Source organism: Phragmites australis, chromosome 17, assembly GCF_958298935.1.
Source record: "Phragmites australis chromosome 17, lpPhrAust1.1, whole genome shotgun sequence".
NCBI lineage: Eukaryota > Viridiplantae > Streptophyta > Magnoliopsida > Poales > Poaceae > Phragmites > Phragmites australis.
In genome coordinates this window covers 26,731,117-26,748,337 of record NC_084937.1, presented here as the reverse complement: position 1 = coordinate 26,748,337, position 17,221 = coordinate 26,731,117, and the positions used below count along the sequence as shown (strand labels likewise).

Below are 17,221 nucleotides of genomic sequence, written 5' to 3'. Positions count from 1 at the left end.
CATACATGTATGTATTCCCTATAAGTTGTGTCTGTTTTTACGTTTAACATGTTAACGATGTATCCATTCAGCATTGGCTTTCATTGCATCCAATTATTGAATAGAATTGTACTAGTACGATATTTCAATAACAACATATCAGATCAACTATAAATATTAAACTGGATTCATACAGTCTGAGCTCGCATGAAACAAATGCACCGCAACAGCAATGAAGCTGATACACATAGTTACATTGCATCAGCATTTTTTTATTGTCAACTGTACGCAGAAAGTGAATAATTCTATCACTTCGTAAATTATAGTTCTCCAGCCAAAATGAGGCTATCTTATCTAGTCTTTCACTTATCGACGGGCTTCCCTTTCTCCCTCATCTTGGCCACAGCTTCCTTCATGGCTTCCTTCCTCTTCCTGCTAGCAAGCACTTTAGCCTGCACCCCGCTAACGTTGGGGTCTTTCTTCTCCTCCGTCGGCGCCGGTGGTGGCGACCGCCTCTTAGAAGCAGCAGAAGCAATGTCAGGGCCCAGCATTGCACCAGCACCAGCAGCAATCAAGCCACACAGAAATGCCCTATAATAGCAATGCATCAAAGACTCAATGTTGTAACAAACAAAGAACATTTTCAGAAAGAGGAAAATAACACATTCAAAAGCAATATCAGGCGTAACTACGTCATGTCTTGTTGTAATACGTTGGGTAACAATTGATTTGAAGTTAGATCAGGTGGGGAAGTTCTGATCCCCCTGTCGTTTTGCCTCAAAAAATAAAGAACAGAAAAATGACTGAATATGTAAATGTTCTTCACAGACCTCCTGGCCTCGCATTTGGCTCCCAGAGAAAAATTGCTGCTATTCTTCAGAGCGGGAGATTTTTGAGGGATATTCAGAATGATGTTTTTGTTTTGTGTTGTGGAAAGGGGATGCATGGTATGCGCCATTGCCGCCTTGGCGACGCACAGAATGGAGAATGTTGTATGCTAATAGCAGTAGAATGCATGTCTCCTGCAAATGCAACCAAGAGAGGTGATAGATATGGCCCCACGCAGGCGTCCTGTCAAGTTGCCATTGGCTGCAAGCTTGACACTGGATAAGGCACCACCAACATATCCCTTAGCATATGCCAATGAGTTATGCCTTTCTCAGTTTTAGTTCGATCCGCAATTAGTTTTGTCGATTTTTACACATGAACAATAACAAAGAAGTCCCCATTTTAGTTTTGCTCCTCAATAAGTAAAATATCGAGCAAAGAGCGAATTTAATTTCAATAGAAAACGATATAAAATATTGAGCTGCCAGCATGCTGTCTTTTTCAAATTTATTACTGCAAGCTGATTGTTTTGAGGATATGTAGCGCTGACTAGTGTGCCATGTCAGCAAAATATTGCATATCAGGATGCCACATAAGCATGAAGACCGTACAAGCGATGAGCTCACAACACAAAGGATTCCATTCCTGACTCTCTCAGCGCACACGAGGATAAACCCAGTCGACTCGCAGCTTACGGCCACCGCCGAAGTCATAGCAGTCGAGCACCTCGACGGCCTCCTCCGCTCCGCGTGTTGACGGTGCCGGACTGCCGGAAGACGACACGACCAAATCCCTTGCATGCCCCGGAACCGCTGGCGGTCGCCACATGGATGCCACATCCGCAGCGGACCAAACTGAGCGAACGGCCCGGCGCGAGCCGCTCCGGCGGCTGGTCGCTCACGCCCACGAAGCTCCGGCGGCAACTCGCGTTGGCTTCGTCGTTCCTGGGGGCGTCTTCGCGTTCCCGGTCGCCGGGACACACGAGACGGAGGTTCCCCCAGAGGGCGATCAAGCCGCGCTCTGCAGGGCGCGTACGTACCGGCGTACGCGGCCGGGGAGAGGTAGTTGTACGGGCACGTCAGCTTCGAGTGTTCTCGTCTCCGCACATGGTGAGAGGTTGCAGGATGGATTCGCATTCGGCAAAGTCAGAGTACCGCGGTTGGTATTTTCTCGCGAATGGACAGTCCGGATTTAGTGCTACAATACCATTTTCAACCCGTTTTCAACAGTATCTGCTACATTTCTTTGCTACAGTAATAAACTGTATTTTACTGTTTACACACACGATTTACTGTACCACCTCTGACTTTGCCGAAGCAAAATCATGAGAATCCGTTGCAGGATTGAGGGTACGGGTCCCTCGAAATGCACGCGGTGAATATGTGAACAAAATATTTAATTTTGAAATTTTTTTCATTAACATATGGATTCACAGAGCGAATGACAAAAAATTTATGAATTTTTATAAATTTTGATCTTTTCGCTGGTGAAAAAAAATTGTAAAATAAAATTGAAATCACTGCACGGTAAGTACTGGAAGCAGAGCGGAGTCATCACCTAGTGAACCTTAGAGAGGCACAGACTCCAGACTTTTGCTATGATCAGCAACACTTTTCTTCGGATGCTGCTACCTATACATTGTCCGAATTTACAAAGTGAAGAGAAACAAACAGACGGTTTTGCTACTACTTATGCTTCAAGTAATTTTTCGTTTTTGCTGATCTATCATATTCCTGTTCACTGGATTTTATAGTTTTGCCTACACAACTTACTTGGGACAAAACCCTTTGTTAGTGTTGGTTGCTTATCTATCAGATTTCTGTCCACTGGAATTGATTTCTGCAGGGTTTACAAAGGAGCACTGACACAAAAACCAATGGAACAAGAATTAAGAGGTATGGTTTTGGTTTACTGCAAAGACGCATAGATTTAAAGAATTAAACTTGCAGAAACTGATACATTAACAAAATGCATATGTTGCAAAATTGCACTGTAACTGCAAGCATATTTCAATGATAAATAGAACACTGAAGATTGGTATGGGGAAAACCAAAACCAAGTGCTGAAGATGGGTACTTGGGTAGGTCTACAAATCTATGGAAAATTAAGCAGACGATTTGTTATAAGAAAGGAACCATCTTGCTGAAGATTGGTAGCTTCTTCGGGATCTTTTTTCTCCTAGAATTCGATTGGCTGATGCGTTCTAAGAAAAACGGCTTCGATCTGACGTAGCGAAACCGGTGAGAAAGTTCTAAGAAAAAACGGCTTCGATCTGACGGGCCCGTCGCTGTGCATCGGCACGGTCAAAGTCAATCCCCCGGCCCGACCGGCGCCTGTGCGGGCCCACGCGACCAGCGTCATAGCCCGTCCTCCCCACATCGCGTCACGATTCGCGCCACCTCCCGGTCAAGCAGCATCAGCCGTCCGATCCTTCCACTGGAGCGGTCCAGTAGGGGGGAGGGGGTACCCCGCGAGCCCGACGGCTTCCACCTTCTCCGCCTCGTCGACCCTCTCCATAACCACCACCTCCTCGCTCCTCCCATTCCTTCCTCGCTCCCATGGACCTCGCGCGCGTGCCCCTCCCGCTCCCGAAACCCTAGGCACGGCACCCTCCTCGTGGGCGCGGGCGCGGGCGCGGGTGCGGTCGGCATGGCGCTGCAGGCAGGGGCGCCGGCGGTGGCGGCGCTCGGGTTTCTCCTCCCGACATGCTGGGAGATCGAGGTCACCTGCGCCGCCGCGATGTTCCTCGTCGCGCTCTACACGGCCTACGAGCTCCTCAACCCGCGCCCCTCTCCGGCAGCGGGGGGTGCCGGCTCCGACGAGCTGCTCCTCGTGCGGGAGCACGACGGCGCCGACAAGGTATCGGCTGTGTTTGGGGTTTCGGTCTTTCTGGGAATCTGGGCGATATGGTGTTGATGATCACGGATGCTAATGTTGTGATCGTTTGATTTGTTGTGTGCGGATTGGATTGGGCAGTACAAGGGAGGCTCGAGCGGCCCCTCCGCGAATGTGGTGAAGGTGACCAGGATCAGCCTTTTGTCTCGATTTTGTTGTGTTGTGCCGCCGGCTGTTTGGTGTGGATAGTTGTGTGACTCTGATGTGTCTGTTCAGCTCGAATTGTTGGCCGCGAAGAATTTGATCGCGGCGAACTTAAATGGGACGTCAGACCCATATGCATTGATCACTTGTGGCGGAGAGAAGCGTTTCAGGTGATCACACTGATTCATTCGATACTTTTGTGTATCTTCTTTTCTTCTACGCTATCGATTAGAAAACCTGTTAATTTGGATTGTTCGAGTTGTTTCAAGTTCTCATACATGGGTTTGGAAGGAGTCTCATCACTAGCCTATTTCTCATACTTCAAAATGTGGCAGACTGTAATTCTTTTGTCCTTGGCCACATTCTATCTTCCCTTTCAAAGGACACAGAGTGCTAGATAGACCTTTGCTAAGAAAAAGGGTATTTAGAGCAAAAGTGATAACTGGATGTGATGCTTTTTTATTGAATTGAAGCTTCGAAAGGAGGGGGATAAAACCTCATTGCCTTTGTAAAGCTGTACATATTATGCGCATTAAATAAGCTAGGTTCTAGGGAAAACACTATAAATGAAACATTATTACCTAATTTTTGTATAAGCTCATGGGTGGTTTGAGACATTTTTAGTAAATTGGGGCATGTAGGGTTGATTAGAGATAGGACAATAGCAGGATAAGCTGACTTTGGATCTAGCAGTGCCGATCATAGGTAGTAAAAGAGTGGAAACAAGGGGTGATTGCCCTCAGGATTGTGTCAAATGCTAAAAGTCTTGTGAAATCAGGGAGACGTGTGGGGAATTAGATGATTGTGATAGGGATGCGTAAATAACTAATACACATGCTTTCCTGAAAAAGTTTCTGTGAGAAAAGCGATGGTGGAAGGTGGACATGGGGAACACTTCAAATGACCACTATTTTGAATATAACATAATATTGTTCTCTTTGATAAATTTATAGATGTATGTAACGTAGCTAATGCTCAACTGGTCTAATCATCCCCCTTTTATCCCTGTTTACACCTTACAGCTCCATGGTTCCTGGCTCAAGAAATCCAATGTGGGGAGAGGAATTCAATTTTTTTGTTGATAGTCTTCCTGTAAAGGTTGTTCCCAGTTTCTTTTCTCCTAGATAGTTTGGATTCTTTTAAAAGATGCAGTGTTTGGTCGTGGTTGTTACAATAAAATATGGCAAACCACAATTCATTTGCTGTAGCTAGTCAAACTGCTAAATGCACCATTTTTTAGCTAAAAAAAATTGTGGATGCATTTTTGTACTACAACAATATTGTCACATCTTTCATGTGGTTTCGCAACTTTCCATATTCCTTCACCCTGACTCAAATTATTGCATACTCACGAGTTTATATAGTGTAGTCCCAAGATGCTTTGCCATTGTCTTGATGCATTGGTGCCTCGGATCAATTGTTCTGTTCCCATCAAAAGATGTATGCCATTTTATTTGAAAAGGCCTTTGAATGCAGGAAGATCTGTACATTTCATATCTCTCATTCTCATGCATTTGTTCTGTACACTTCTATAGATAAATGTCACAATATATGACTGGGACATTGTATGGAAGAGCACAGTTCTTGGTTCTGTTACTGTTCCAGTCGAGTCTGAGGTACAGAGTGGACCAGTTTGGTATACACTTGACAGCACATCAGGCCAGGTGAGTGACTTCTGCAGAACCACTTGGTTTCTGAGATTACATTTTATTTTAAGTTATCTTATTATACTCTTTTGTATTGTCAGGTGTGTCTTCATATTAAAGCAATCAAGGTCCATGAGAGTTCCTCCAGGTCAAAATCTCACTTTGTTTCCATAATCATTAAATCATTGGCTTTTTTGCTTCTCTGTTCGTATTATTTGTTCACTAGAAAGCATGAAACATTTATTCTGGTCTTTGTCAGCTAGCAGGTTTGAACAGCTTTGGCACGTATGTTTTAATCACCATTATTTCACCTTTTGCTTTTTGGACAACAGAAGCAAAACTATAGTAGGGCTTTATGTTTCATTCATCATGCTAATAGTTCTTTTTGAGCTGCCAGCTAAATATGCTGGTCCTCACTGCTGTACCTTATGTTGCCCAAATTCATTTGTTTTTTAGTCTTACCATAAAACCAGTACATGGCGTCAGTTATTCTGATGTATCAAACACTTTTCTGATTTAGGGCTTTAGATAACTCAGCCGAGGCTGATGCTCGTAGAAGGATATCGTTGGATAAGCAAGGTCCCACTGTAGTTCATCAAAAGCCAGGTCCTTTGCAGACAATTTTTGTACTTCCTCCAGATGAGGTAGGTAACTGCTACAACTTTTTACTCGAATTCATGCGTAGATCTAATACCAATGTTCCAACTTACAAGAGTTTTTTTCCTTGTCTTTTTTTCCTTTCAGGTTGTTGACCACAGCTACTCATGTGCACTTGAGAGGTCATTTCTGTATCACGGCCGCATGTATGTTTCATCATGGCACATTTGCTTTCATTCAAACATCTTTTCTAAGCAGATTAAGGTTAGCTCACACGAGATTTCTCAATTATCATCCTTTGATTAAATGTGTTCACTTTTAAGTTTTTTGTGTAGAGCCCACTTTATTTTCTTTTGTGTCTTTATGATAAAATACTCAGCTTTTTTAATGTTCCATGGATTTTATCTGCATATTCCATCTAAACAGGTATTTGATGATCATTAGATCGTGACAGATTCTAATAAATGTTTGTAAGCTCTATCTCAAGAGCCAAAGCATCACTAGGACCTGCCCTTTCTTGGTAAAACAAATTGAAAACTTATTTATTAGCTATCAATCAACAGCATTGCAAAGTAAATGGGGAAACACTAACTTGGTCAGTTTGTAGGGACAATACACGTCCAGTTTTATTGATGGGGGTTCAGGTTAGATCCCTTTAGTGTTTGGTTCCAAAATGGTGGTGTAGTTAAATATTATGATGACCTTATGTAGGATCTAGGATACATTGACTAGAAGGAGAGGGGGGGGGGGGATAGGCGGTTTTAAAACTAATTGCTAAATGATCAAATCTAATTGAGGAATTAAATCAATTGATCACTAAGCAAGATAAATAGGGCTACACCTAAGTTGGTACAAGTCAAAGTTTTGCAATCCTAAGGTGATGCAACAATTCAATTTCTAGGAATGTAAATAACAAGAATGCAAATTTCACAAATATGAATTAAGCTTAAGATATACCTTCATAGGCTTTCTGAAAGGCTCACCGATTCCACCACGTCTAAGCCGTTTAGAAGACGGCAACCTCCATGAATAGCAAGTCGATGACGCTTGCTTGAAGGATCATTAGTGTCACAAAGCTCAAACTCTTGATGCAAAGCACTAGAAAGCTCTCACTCGCAAAGAATGCACAACTAAGCAATGAGAGGGGGAGAGGGACTCAAGGTTCTCAAGTATTCAATACAAATGGCCAAGAGAGTCCCCTTGCACCTGGTTGGGGACTATTTATAGGCTACACCACGAAACGTAGCCGTTACACAAAGGTTCACGAGTCCCTCTGTTCCCCGTGGTCAGACCGCAGTACAATTGGCAGTCAGATCGCCATCGAGGCCAATGGCTAGAAAGTGCATTAAATGCACCTGAAATTTGAACACCCCTGGCGGTCTGACCCCTTGTTTTGCCTATATCATATACACTTAAACCTTGTGGATTGATTTTTTTTTCATTGCATAGATTCTGTGAGCTTAGCGAAGTTGCCATATGTTTTTTCTTAAAAATAAAATCATCTTTTATCATTTATTTGTGTTCATACATTTGTTTTCTTTTATGTAACTAAAAACATATTTTCCCATATATGAAGGTTATGCTTCCTTTAAGAGATATTGATGAGGTAATTTTTATTCTACTCCTGTTGTGTTATATCTGCATATGTTTCATGCTACACATGTTAATGTGACATTTCTTTCTTTTCTTGCAAACACTGCAGATAAGGAGAAGCCAGCATGCAGTTATTAATCCAGCTATTACAATATTTCTTCGAATGGGGGCCGGGGGACATGGTGTTCCTCCATTAGGAAGTCCGGATGGTAATCTTCTTAACACTTGCGTAGTTCTAAAATGGATAGACCCCTGCATGTCTTCTTTTTTTTTTTTTTTTTGGTGGAAACCTGCATGATCCTTTTCTTACATGAAAATTGTTGCAAACTCAAAACCCTTTCTCTCTTTTTGTGGAAAACAGTAGGAGAGGGATCCTACTAAAATAGTAATATAATTAAGAATGGCACATGTAATAAGTATAAAAGGTCCACAGCACCAGGAAAAAGAGCAAAAAATTACAGGGTCTACAAGACTAAATGAAAGTCTAAACCATCTAAAAACAATCATGAAACAGAATTGTTGGTCTGAATCCAGTTGAGAAGGAATGGCAACATAAATGTTCTTTCTTTTAGCAGACACATATCTTCTACGCTTATTAGTATTTTAATTTTTTTTTGGGGGGGGGGGGGTAGTACCAAAGTCGCACTTAATTCAGGTTTCAACACTCCATAGTGATCAAAGCCCTTTCTTTATTATACAATACTGACTAAGCTGACAACCCCCATTTCCTGGCACTACAAATCATGCATGATTTCGATAGCACAAAAACATACAGTCTGTGGCAACTGCCAGACTGCTAATGCCAATTAGATAAGACAGGGTTTGTGGTCGCTACATGTCATGTTTTCTTATATTATTTCTGCAGGAAGAGTCAGATACAAATTTGCATCGTTTTGGAACAGAAACCATACATTTAGATCACTGCAGCGAGCTGTGAAGAACTTCCAAACGATGATAGAGGCTGAGAAACAGGTACATAACTTGTATATGTGTGCAATACACTCTAGACCTTGCATGTTATTAAGGCATTAGGGTGCATTTGCATATCTGCAGCCTTACTGTTGGTGCACTAGTTTTGAAGGGATCTTTCTTCATTTTTGCTGTTTGTGATAGTTGGGAGTTCACATAAATTTGATCTTCGCAATCATTCTTCAGATTTGATAACCTTTTTTCGAATTTGGATTCTAGGAACGTGCTCAGTCTGCACTACGTGCACACAGTAGCTCAAGAAAAAGTAGCAAGAAGGAGACAAATGTTCCAGAAGATTGTGCTGCTTTAACAGGGCAATTACAACCTTTTGTCAAAGAAGAAGTTCTAGTCCTTGTATTCGATGTAATAATGGCTAAATGTATCTTAGTTTCATGTTTGTATATTATAGGATAACTGATCCTTAACTGTATATGATTTCAGGGAACTTTTCCGTGTGCTGCAGAGCAGTTTTTCAGTATTCTATTAAGTGATGACTCGAGTTACATAACAGAGTATCGGACGGACCGGAAGGATAAAGATATTAATGTAAGTATCCAGCATGACGGGTATGTAATTTGGGATCCTAGTGGATATCAACCCTTGGAAATCGGGCCTGGTCTATGAAAATGGTTTGTTTAGAAATTTTGAGTTAGAGATTCTTACTCAGTTAGCGAGGGGCAATTTGTGGCTCCCTGAACCTATGGCAATGTGCTACCATCCTGTATGGGCCTGGCAACTGGTCAATAACCAGTAAATGCTACCTAGTGGCAACCATCTTCTATTGAAATTTTGAAACTCCACAAGAGTTAAATCTTTCTATTAAGGTCACCTATGCCATATGGTAGTGTAAATGGATCCATCCAAAGCAGCATATTTATTGTTCATCCAATCGTCCTCCATGCATACTTTTATTGTTGGTAACTTTCCACAATCTGATGCTAAGTTTTGGTAATATGCAGTAGAGTTGAATCTACTAGAAGGATTGGTCCTTTATTTTTCTCAGCGAACTGAATGGCTTTTTATTTTCTTTTACTTCATATTCTTTCTAAAACTGTTGCTTTCTGCAGCTGGGTCAATGGCACCTGGCAGATGAGTATGATGGTCAGGTGAGAGAACTTAATTGTAAATCAATATGCCATAGTCCAATGTGCCCTCCGTATTCGGCGATGACAGAGTGGCAGCATATGGTTCTTTCAGCTGACAAAACGGATCTGGTATGTTTCTAATATAATACTGAATTCCAATATGGAAGATAAAATTTCATGCATTATAGTAACTGCATCGGATAATTTACTCTAGATCATAAGTATTATTGATTTCACACTGTTATTTGTAGGTATTTGAAACTGTACAGCAAGTACATGATGTTCCATTTGGTTCGTTCTTTGAGGTACTTATGGAAGATACTGTTGTACACACTTTGTTAATCAGTGGCATGCTGATCTATTGCTTCGGCAAGCTACTTCCTGTCCTCGTTTTCATTCTTGTAAATTGAGAATACTTTACAGTATTACAATGACAACAGTCATGCTATAATTTTGTTAACTCTTGTGCTACCTTTCAGATACACTGTAGGTGGTCTGTGAAAACTATCAGTTCTAGCTCATGCAGTCTTAACATAAGTGCCGGTTGGTGAATTTCTTCCGACCCCTTTATCTAGCTTTTGTGTTCTTATTTCTTTCCTATGATGGTTGTTCTCTACTTAAACTGCAAATGAAATTTCATGATTTTATGAATGCAATAGTCATGCTGCATTTTCAGGTGCGCATTTCAAGAAATGGTGTATAATGCAGTCTAAGATAAAGAGTGGTGCTGTGGATGAGGTATGCTCTTAATTATTATTACTGAGTTTTTGTTCTTATGATCTGCTGGTAGGAATTAAATTAAATTGTCAACAAACTTATTATACTTTGAAATGTCGATGTTGACATTACATGGATTAACTTAACACATTTATACATTTGATGTAGTGTAGACAAATTCTTGGGGTTCAAAATACATTCCAATTTAGTCATGATCAGATACTGATGGTCATTTAAAAAAGTTGACATATTCTCTTATGACAGCAACAGTGCACATGGTATCCATGTGGAAGTCATGTACAGATTTGTTGGTGTTGTTTACTAGGACAGCATAAGCAATTATGTTTATCCTGGAAATATACCAGGCTATGGAAACTCACACATCATGCTTATCCGTTTTCGCACATTATGCTTTGATGGGAGTATATTACTTCGTCACAATACGCTAATCTCTGCAGCTCTTTTGACGTGCTTAAGACAAAAATTGGCATCTTTTCTGTTATCTACTGGTCAATGTGATTGATCTAATGGTTTTTCATTCCTCATTTCTCTTGGGCCAATCTCCGTAAAAGCACGTGCTTTTTCTTCGCCTAATCCCATGATGACCACTTGTTGAGAAAATTGAATAGTGTTCCTTGACCAGTATATAGCTTTGGTTATGTGGAATACGAAACCTCAGTAAATTACGCAGCCACTGTTGATGATAGCATAGGTGATTGGCTGGCAACTCATGTAGCTTTTACTGACTTGCTAGTTGTATTACATATAAGTATATATACAATATAAAAGTTGGAACTGTTAAAGCATTGCAGGTGAGATTGAGAATGTAAAATATGAGTTCCCCGAATACTGTCTTTCTTTAATTTCTGAGTGCCATAACTTTCAGAAAGTACAGAACACGCTTCATTTTCAGAAATATATTCATTATGTTTTCAAATCTTGCAGTACAAGAAGGAAGTCCAGGAAATGTTAGAATTCGCACGGTCGTATATGCTCAAAGTTAGGTCTCCTAACCAAGATAGCAATGCTCTTACCCAACAAGACAACATGGCGTCGGATGCAGTGCCTGGTGATCAATAATTATTTCAGGTTGTGCCTCCTGATGTAGGATTACATTTGCCGTCTCATTATACTTAATGAATTATGATGTTATACACAGAAGGGCAAGTGTACCTGTAACTAGTCCACATCTAACATGATTACGTGCCTTCAAAAAGAATGTGCAGATCTTGTAGCGTGTAAACTTCTTCGTTCTCTGTCATTGCTGTATCTATTTTGTCTGATGTATATTTGTGTTCTGTTCAAGATGGAATAAAGAAAGAAAGAAAAGAGAGAACTTTTATAGTGTACATTTCTTTAGTTACAAAGGGCTTATATTGTGCAAATAAAAGTTCGATGTCCTACAACTAGCTTCACAACTTTCCATATGAATTAGTAAAACAACAAGCATCCCATTTCATCTGCCACTTTCCTGTTTACTTTGGTGATACTTTTTTCTCTCTTAAGATAGGATTAATGTACAAGTTACTGAAGATAATTGGTGGTGGTGCCTGCAGCTCCACCTTGCAGATGCCTAGATAGCCACTAGCATGCACAAAAAAATCATTTCTCCCCATATTATTCTCTTTTCTCATCTGCATGTAAAATGTACATTTGGGATCACTGATGGTTCACCAAATGTGCATAGCTACATATGCTTAGTCCACTGACCTGAATTGTGCGCCACCTGAACAGCACACGCCGCCGTCCAGAGTAATGCTCTGCCCATTCAGCTCGTCCTCCGCCGGTGGAATCCTCCAATTGAAACATTTAGGACATGCGCCATGGCGACGCCGACGCTCTCCAGCATGCCGCTCCCAGCTTGCCAGCGGCAGCAGTCGCCGGTCGTGACCAGAGCTATAGTCTCGGGCATCCATCGTGCGCCGCGAGGGGGTTCCGCGTCCGCTGGACCTAGAGAGAACGGCACAGAGGTGGAAACCACAGATTCCTTCTCCCCCAGAGACGTCTCTATCTCCGGCGGCCTCTCGGCTTCGGCTAACGAGGGGCGCGCGGCAGCGCCCATGGCGGGCGCGCGCCGGGGAGAGCGGGGAGGAGGGCGGCACGCCGAGAAGGATTCTTTCATAAACAACCTTGTTAGTATGTTTTATGTTTTCATTTACACCCCTGATTTGGATCGCGATCCAACCCTTGGCTCTGTTCAACCGTTAGATCAAGATCGTGTTGTCCATGTCTACAGAAAAATAGAAAGGTAGCCGAGATATTTTTATGAAAAAGGCCTTCACATTCATATTATTATCATTTACACCCTAACTTGGATCGAATCGTGATCCAAACTTGGGCCCGTTTTGACCGTTAGATCAAGGCAAGATGTAGGAAATAAAGATGTCGCTTAGGGAATTTTACAAAAGAGCCCCAGCTCTCCGTTCAGCGGCGGCGGAACCGTAACTTGGCCGGTTGCCGGTGGGCAGCTCGCCGGCCGGCGCGCGCCTGGGAGAGCGGGGAGGAGGGCGGCACGCTGAGAAGGATTCTTTCATAAACGACCCTATTAGTATGTTTTATGTTTCCATTTACACCCCTGATTTGGATCAGGGTCCAACCCTGGGCTCTGTTCAACCGTTAGATCAAGACCGTGTTGTTCATGTCTACAGAAAATAGAAAGGTGGCCGAATAATTTTTTGTGAAAAAGGCTTTCACATTCATATTATTATTATTTACACCCCTAAAACGGGCCCGAGTTTGGGTCCATCTTGACCGTTAGATCAAGCTCGTGCGCCCAAGATGTAGGAAATAAAAGATGTCGCCTAGGGAATTTTACGAAAGAACCCTTTTGCTGACGCAGCCTTACACTCCGGTAACCCGAGCTCTCCGTTCAGGAGCTCTGTCAAAAAGATTCAAAGGTTAACTCTTGACTTGCTTCAAAATCATTTGGTTCATCTTTCTCATATCCATCTGTTCAAAGAGGCAAATAAATCATTTGGCATGTGCAATGTTGGCCTATACGTACGTAATCGGGAAAAACACGAGGTAAGTTACATTATCGACATGGTACATCCGGACCCACCTGCAGTGTCCCCACGCCAACTCTCCCCACCCCTCAGGGCATTTTCGGAAACCGCTTCTCTCCAACTAGGGTTTCTCTCCCCGCCCCTATATACCCGCTCTCCCCTCCGCGCGCCGCCGCCACGGCATCCCCCGACGCTGCGCCCACCGAGACCGCCACTTCTCAGGGAAAGATGGTAAGCGCGCTACCTTCGTTTTCCATTACGTTCGGCTCGCCTATCATCTGCGTTTGCTACTCATAGTCTGATACGATGCTACGAGAATTTTGTACGTCGAGACCCTGCGCTTGTTACTGTAATTTAGAAGTAGATTGGATTTTACCTGCTCCATCTTTTTAGTCCATCTTTTTGGAGACTGGCCTCCATCGCGTTGGGGAGTGTAGATTTTCAAGACGTATATGGGACCTGCTAGCACAGTGGGTTGCAATTTCGGCACTGCGACCAGACTCTTGGACGTCAGCCATGACTACCCGCGGATGGTGGAGTGCTTTAGCGATCTCCCCAAATCCTAGCCTGATAGGAGATTTGGAAAGAATGCAACGCCAGAACCTTCGAGAGGAAGGTGTTTTCCGCTACAAATTGTGCAGCGGATCAAGGATGAAGCCAACCTCTGGGCCTTAGCTGGAGCGACGCGCCTACGGCGCCTAATTCTGCGAGAATAGGTTTCGTTTTTCTTTTCTGGAGTCGGCCTGGTGGCTGACCCCGAACTCTTTTTTGTACCGCCCCATTTTGGGGGTCTTCCTTCTTTTTTAATATAACATCTCCTGCCGGGGGCTCGTTCAAAAATAAGATTTTGCCTGCTCCGATTGTTCAGCTTGGTGTATGTGAGGACTTTTGTTTCTGGATATAGCATCAGTAGGTAATTGTGTGTAGGGGAATGAAACTAGGATGTCCCAATGCATTATTGTTCATTGCTTCTGCCGGTAAGATAGGGATTTGTACGCAGATCGTAGTTGGTGGATTCAGTTGGGCGTTTTATGTATCAACCTGCTTACGATGAAATCTCGTTAAGCGGCATGAATGAGAGATCAGTTCATGCTGGATCGGTGGAGTTGATGTTACCTTTTACTGGATGGCTTATGTTAGGTTTAAGTCTAGTAGTGGAAACTCTGGCCATGTAAAATGGATTATATAACTGCATAATGGGGGTTGGAGTTGCTTCAACTAATGTGAGATGGATTTTCAGTTGGACATGGCAGAGTAGTATTTGGACTGAACTGTTATTTCTTAACTAACTCTTATTAGAATTTTGTGCAAGTGAACTGTTGTACTTTGCGAACATTTGTCTCATATCTAGTGGTTGGTGGAAGCTGATTATGCTTTTATCATTTGGGGTGTATAGAACCATCTGTAGTGAATGGATAACGGAAAAAGTGACAAGTAGAGTGAGTATTTGTGCAAACAATGAAATATTGCCATTACTTTCAAGTTGTGGCTTCCTTTTGTGCTTGTATGTTTATTGCAACACTGACATCAGAGGGTCCTTTTACAAAAATTTGAAAAGCTATCAGATATTGAATTTAATTTATGTCTTGCAAGATGCTAGTACTGCCGCTATATTCTTGTAGACTGGTGCAAGTAGTAACTATGTGGAATGCTTATTTGTGCTTAATTGAGCTTAGTCACTCCCACTCTGATGTCTGGATGGTTACTTCTGATTGGCATCCTCTGATCCTTCTCCTTCCTATTATTGCTGCAGCCGAAGCAGATCCATGAGATCAAGGACTTCCTCCTTACTGCTAGGAGGAAGGATGCACGCTCTGTGAAAATCAAGAGGAGCAAAGATGTCGTCAAGTTCAAGGTGCGCTGCTCCAAGTACTTGTACACCCTCTGTATCTTTGACGCTGAGAAGGCAAACAAGTTGAAGCAATCACTCCCTCCAGGTTAGCGCAACTTAATTTGTATAATCTGCCTGTAATTGTTTGTGTCGGGTTATATCTTGCACTAGTGGATCACAAATTTTGTTATTTTGATGCCCTTGTAAATTTACTTTCTTATATCACATTCCATTGAGTCTCTGTTGCCCCAAAGAGGATGGAGTTTAGTTGAGAGATTATCATTGATAGGTTTTAACCTCAAGCCATATTTGTCTCTAGTTAATATGTTGATGAGTTTATGGATTGCGTTTGAAACCCTTTTTTGTTTAATCAATGAGTGGCAATAATAGCTATGAGATCTTGAGAGATATTCCTTGACTACATACCTTGAATCCTCATTAGATTTCCATTCCTTGGCGAATTATAATGTTCTGTTTTCTGTCAAAATGTGATGGTTGTACTTTCTTAAGGTCCCTTCATCATATATTGATGGTACGAAGGATTTTGGCAAGAATATTGCTTTTCTTTAATTAGTTATGAACAATGACGAGCCAGATCTGTATGTGTGGTAGTTATGGACAGCACTAAAGCCAAAAATTATGTCTAATGTTTTCTTTTCATGATGCCAGCCCACCTTGGATGACAGGGCTAATTTAATTTTGTTTCGGTTCTGCTACTCTATTACGCTTTGTTGTCTATACAAGTAAATCCAGCAATTGAGATATCTGTTAATTCTGCAGGTTTGAGTGTCCAAGAAGTCTAAAGATTCAAGCAAGAGAGGTATCTTCATGAAGCAGGAAGCTTTTCTTGTCATCTGCAGAAACTTTTGGCCTGTGAACAATGTAGTCTTATGTAATGGATTTATATATAGCCAGTTTTGTTTGCGGAAAGACAAATCACCACTCAGTTAGATGACATACTTCTGCTGGTTTATTGTCCGTGACATTTTTATCGCTTAAAGTCAGTATTATCCTTTTGCACCTGTTGTGAATCTGTGATCCGTAGCCTACTGTTATCAGTGGGGAGAGTATGGGGAACCTGATCCAAAGTTGTGGATTACGGCCTTGGTGCATTCTTTCGCAAGTGCTATGCTTTCGTTCATTCAGTGCGTCTGCTCTGCAGTTCTAGTTTTGCATCTCGAAGCACATGTTCCAATGACATCTTGTGCCATCACATGATTTGGTTGGATGGGTTCACTTAGCACTGTTGGTTTATGTCCTGAGGATTCTGGAGAGTGATTTTATGGTTAAAAGTGATTTTTTAAATAAACTATATGAAAAAATGATTCTATACATGAAATAAATAAGGGAGCTGTTTTTTCAGTTTCTCCTTCATTTTAGAAGAAAACAGTAATCAAGAGAAATTCTACCAAACAAACTCTTATCATATTCACAGAGCCACGGGGCGTTTGGTCATCTTGTCAGATTCAGAGTGCTAGTCGCTGGGCCAGAACAAATCGATGCAAACATGCAACGTTCAGCTGTTCAGACGAGAGGAGAGAGAGATCTTGTTTGAAGTCGCCGCTTGACCGCTGAGCATTGAACTTCAATGTACTGCGTGTTTTGCCGCACTGCTCACTCGCCGCTATATCAGTACAGACTACAGCGACATGACATGACGTGTGCATCTGGCTAAAAGGTTGGGCCATAGAGCAACGCTGATAGTTTTTGGAACCCGGTAAGTTCGCATAAAATAGTTCAGTTTCTGCAGAGATCAGGAACGAGTCGAGATAAATTCACATCCCACGATCCAAATGGAGATTTGCATACGGATGTTTACCCCTGCTGTGCTAGCATAACAAATTCAGAAACATGGGGGCGTGTTTGGTTGAAGGCCCTCATGTGCCAAGTCAAAATTTGACCTAGCCCAACTATCAGTTGAACAGGAAAGAG

General features: G+C 42.1%; 3 protein-coding genes and 1 long non-coding RNA gene across 6 annotated transcripts; 2 read left to right on the top strand and 2 right to left on the bottom strand.

Annotated features, from left to right (window-relative positions):
* Positions 1 to 145: 145 nt before the first annotated feature.
* On the bottom strand, positions 146 to 1,002 carry LOC133896641 (uncharacterized). Its single transcript, XM_062337241.1, has 2 exons — positions 810 to 1,002; positions 146 to 570 (listed from the first exon to the last, which is right to left on the bottom strand). The coding sequence occupies exons 1-2, from the start codon at positions 935 to 937 to the stop codon at positions 342 to 344; spliced, it is 357 nt and encodes a 118-aa protein (XP_062193225.1). The 5' UTR covers positions 938 to 1,002; the 3' UTR covers positions 146 to 341.
* Positions 1,003 to 3,279: 2,277 nt separating this feature from the next.
* LOC133897209 (BAG-associated GRAM protein 1-like) lies at positions 3,280 to 11,802 on the top strand. Of its 3 annotated transcripts, none has more exons than XM_062337853.1 (18): positions 3,280 to 3,666; positions 3,784 to 3,825; positions 3,919 to 4,016; positions 4,869 to 4,944; positions 5,382 to 5,510; positions 5,594 to 5,640; positions 6,013 to 6,136; positions 6,237 to 6,353; positions 7,666 to 7,695; positions 7,792 to 7,891; positions 8,548 to 8,654; positions 8,871 to 9,014; positions 9,093 to 9,197; positions 9,719 to 9,865; positions 9,988 to 10,041; positions 10,216 to 10,279; positions 10,396 to 10,474; positions 11,399 to 11,538. In XM_062337853.1, the coding sequence occupies exons 1-17, from the start codon at positions 3,457 to 3,459 to the stop codon at positions 10,437 to 10,439; spliced, it is 1,638 nt and encodes a 545-aa protein (XP_062193837.1). In that variant the 5' UTR covers positions 3,280 to 3,456; the 3' UTR covers positions 10,440 to 10,474; positions 11,399 to 11,538. The 3 variants fall into 3 exon arrangements, with proteins under 3 accessions (XP_062193837.1, XP_062193835.1, XP_062193836.1); XM_062337851.1 differs by having other exon boundaries at positions 3,282 to 3,666; positions 10,413 to 10,474; positions 11,399 to 11,802; XM_062337852.1 differs by lacking the exon at positions 4,869 to 4,944 and having other exon boundaries at positions 3,282 to 3,666; positions 10,413 to 10,474; positions 11,399 to 11,802.
* Positions 11,569 to 12,544, bottom strand: LOC133897210 (uncharacterized). Its single transcript, XR_009905872.1, has 2 exons — positions 12,164 to 12,544; positions 11,569 to 12,087 (listed from the first exon to the last, which is right to left on the bottom strand). It is a non-coding gene; the product is annotated as an uncharacterized LOC133897210 (long non-coding RNA).
* A 990-nt stretch (positions 12,545 to 13,534) lies between these two features.
* On the top strand, positions 13,535 to 16,309 carry LOC133897895 (large ribosomal subunit protein eL38z/eL38y-like). The gene is made up of 3 exons (XM_062338723.1): positions 13,535 to 13,689; positions 15,212 to 15,395; positions 16,070 to 16,309. Exons 1-3 carry the CDS (start codon positions 13,687 to 13,689, stop codon positions 16,090 to 16,092), a joined length of 210 nt encoding a protein of 69 aa, XP_062194707.1. The 5' UTR covers positions 13,535 to 13,686; the 3' UTR covers positions 16,093 to 16,309.
* Positions 16,310 to 17,221: the final 912 nt, after the last annotated feature.

What these genes read in the sequence shown, in the direction of transcription:
- LOC133896641 (XM_062337241.1), bottom strand. Translation starts at nt 937, where the DNA reads ATGGCGCATACCATGCATCCCCTTTCCACAACACAAAACAAAAACATC. An exon ending in GCCAAATGCGAGGCCAGGAG is followed by an intron (nt 571 to 809) that starts GTCTGTGAAGAA and finishes TTGCTATTATAG; the next exon opens with GGCATTTCTGTGTGGCTTGA.
- LOC133897209 (XM_062337851.1), top strand. Translation starts at nt 3,457, where the DNA reads ATGGCGCTGCAGGCAGGGGCGCCGGCGGTGGCGGCGCTCGGGTTTCTC. An exon ending in TTGACAGCACATCAGGCCAG is followed by an intron (nt 5,511 to 5,593) that starts GTGAGTGACTTC and finishes TTGTATTGTCAG; the next exon opens with GTGTGTCTTCATATTAAAGC. An exon ending in CTTTAAGAGATATTGATGAG is followed by an intron (nt 7,696 to 7,791) that starts GTAATTTTTATT and finishes CAAACACTGCAG; the next exon opens with ATAAGGAGAAGCCAGCATGC.
- LOC133897895 (XM_062338723.1), top strand. An exon ending in GAAGCAATCACTCCCTCCAG is followed by an intron (nt 15,396 to 16,069) that starts GTTAGCGCAACT and finishes TTAATTCTGCAG; the next exon opens with GTTTGAGTGTCCAAGAAGTC.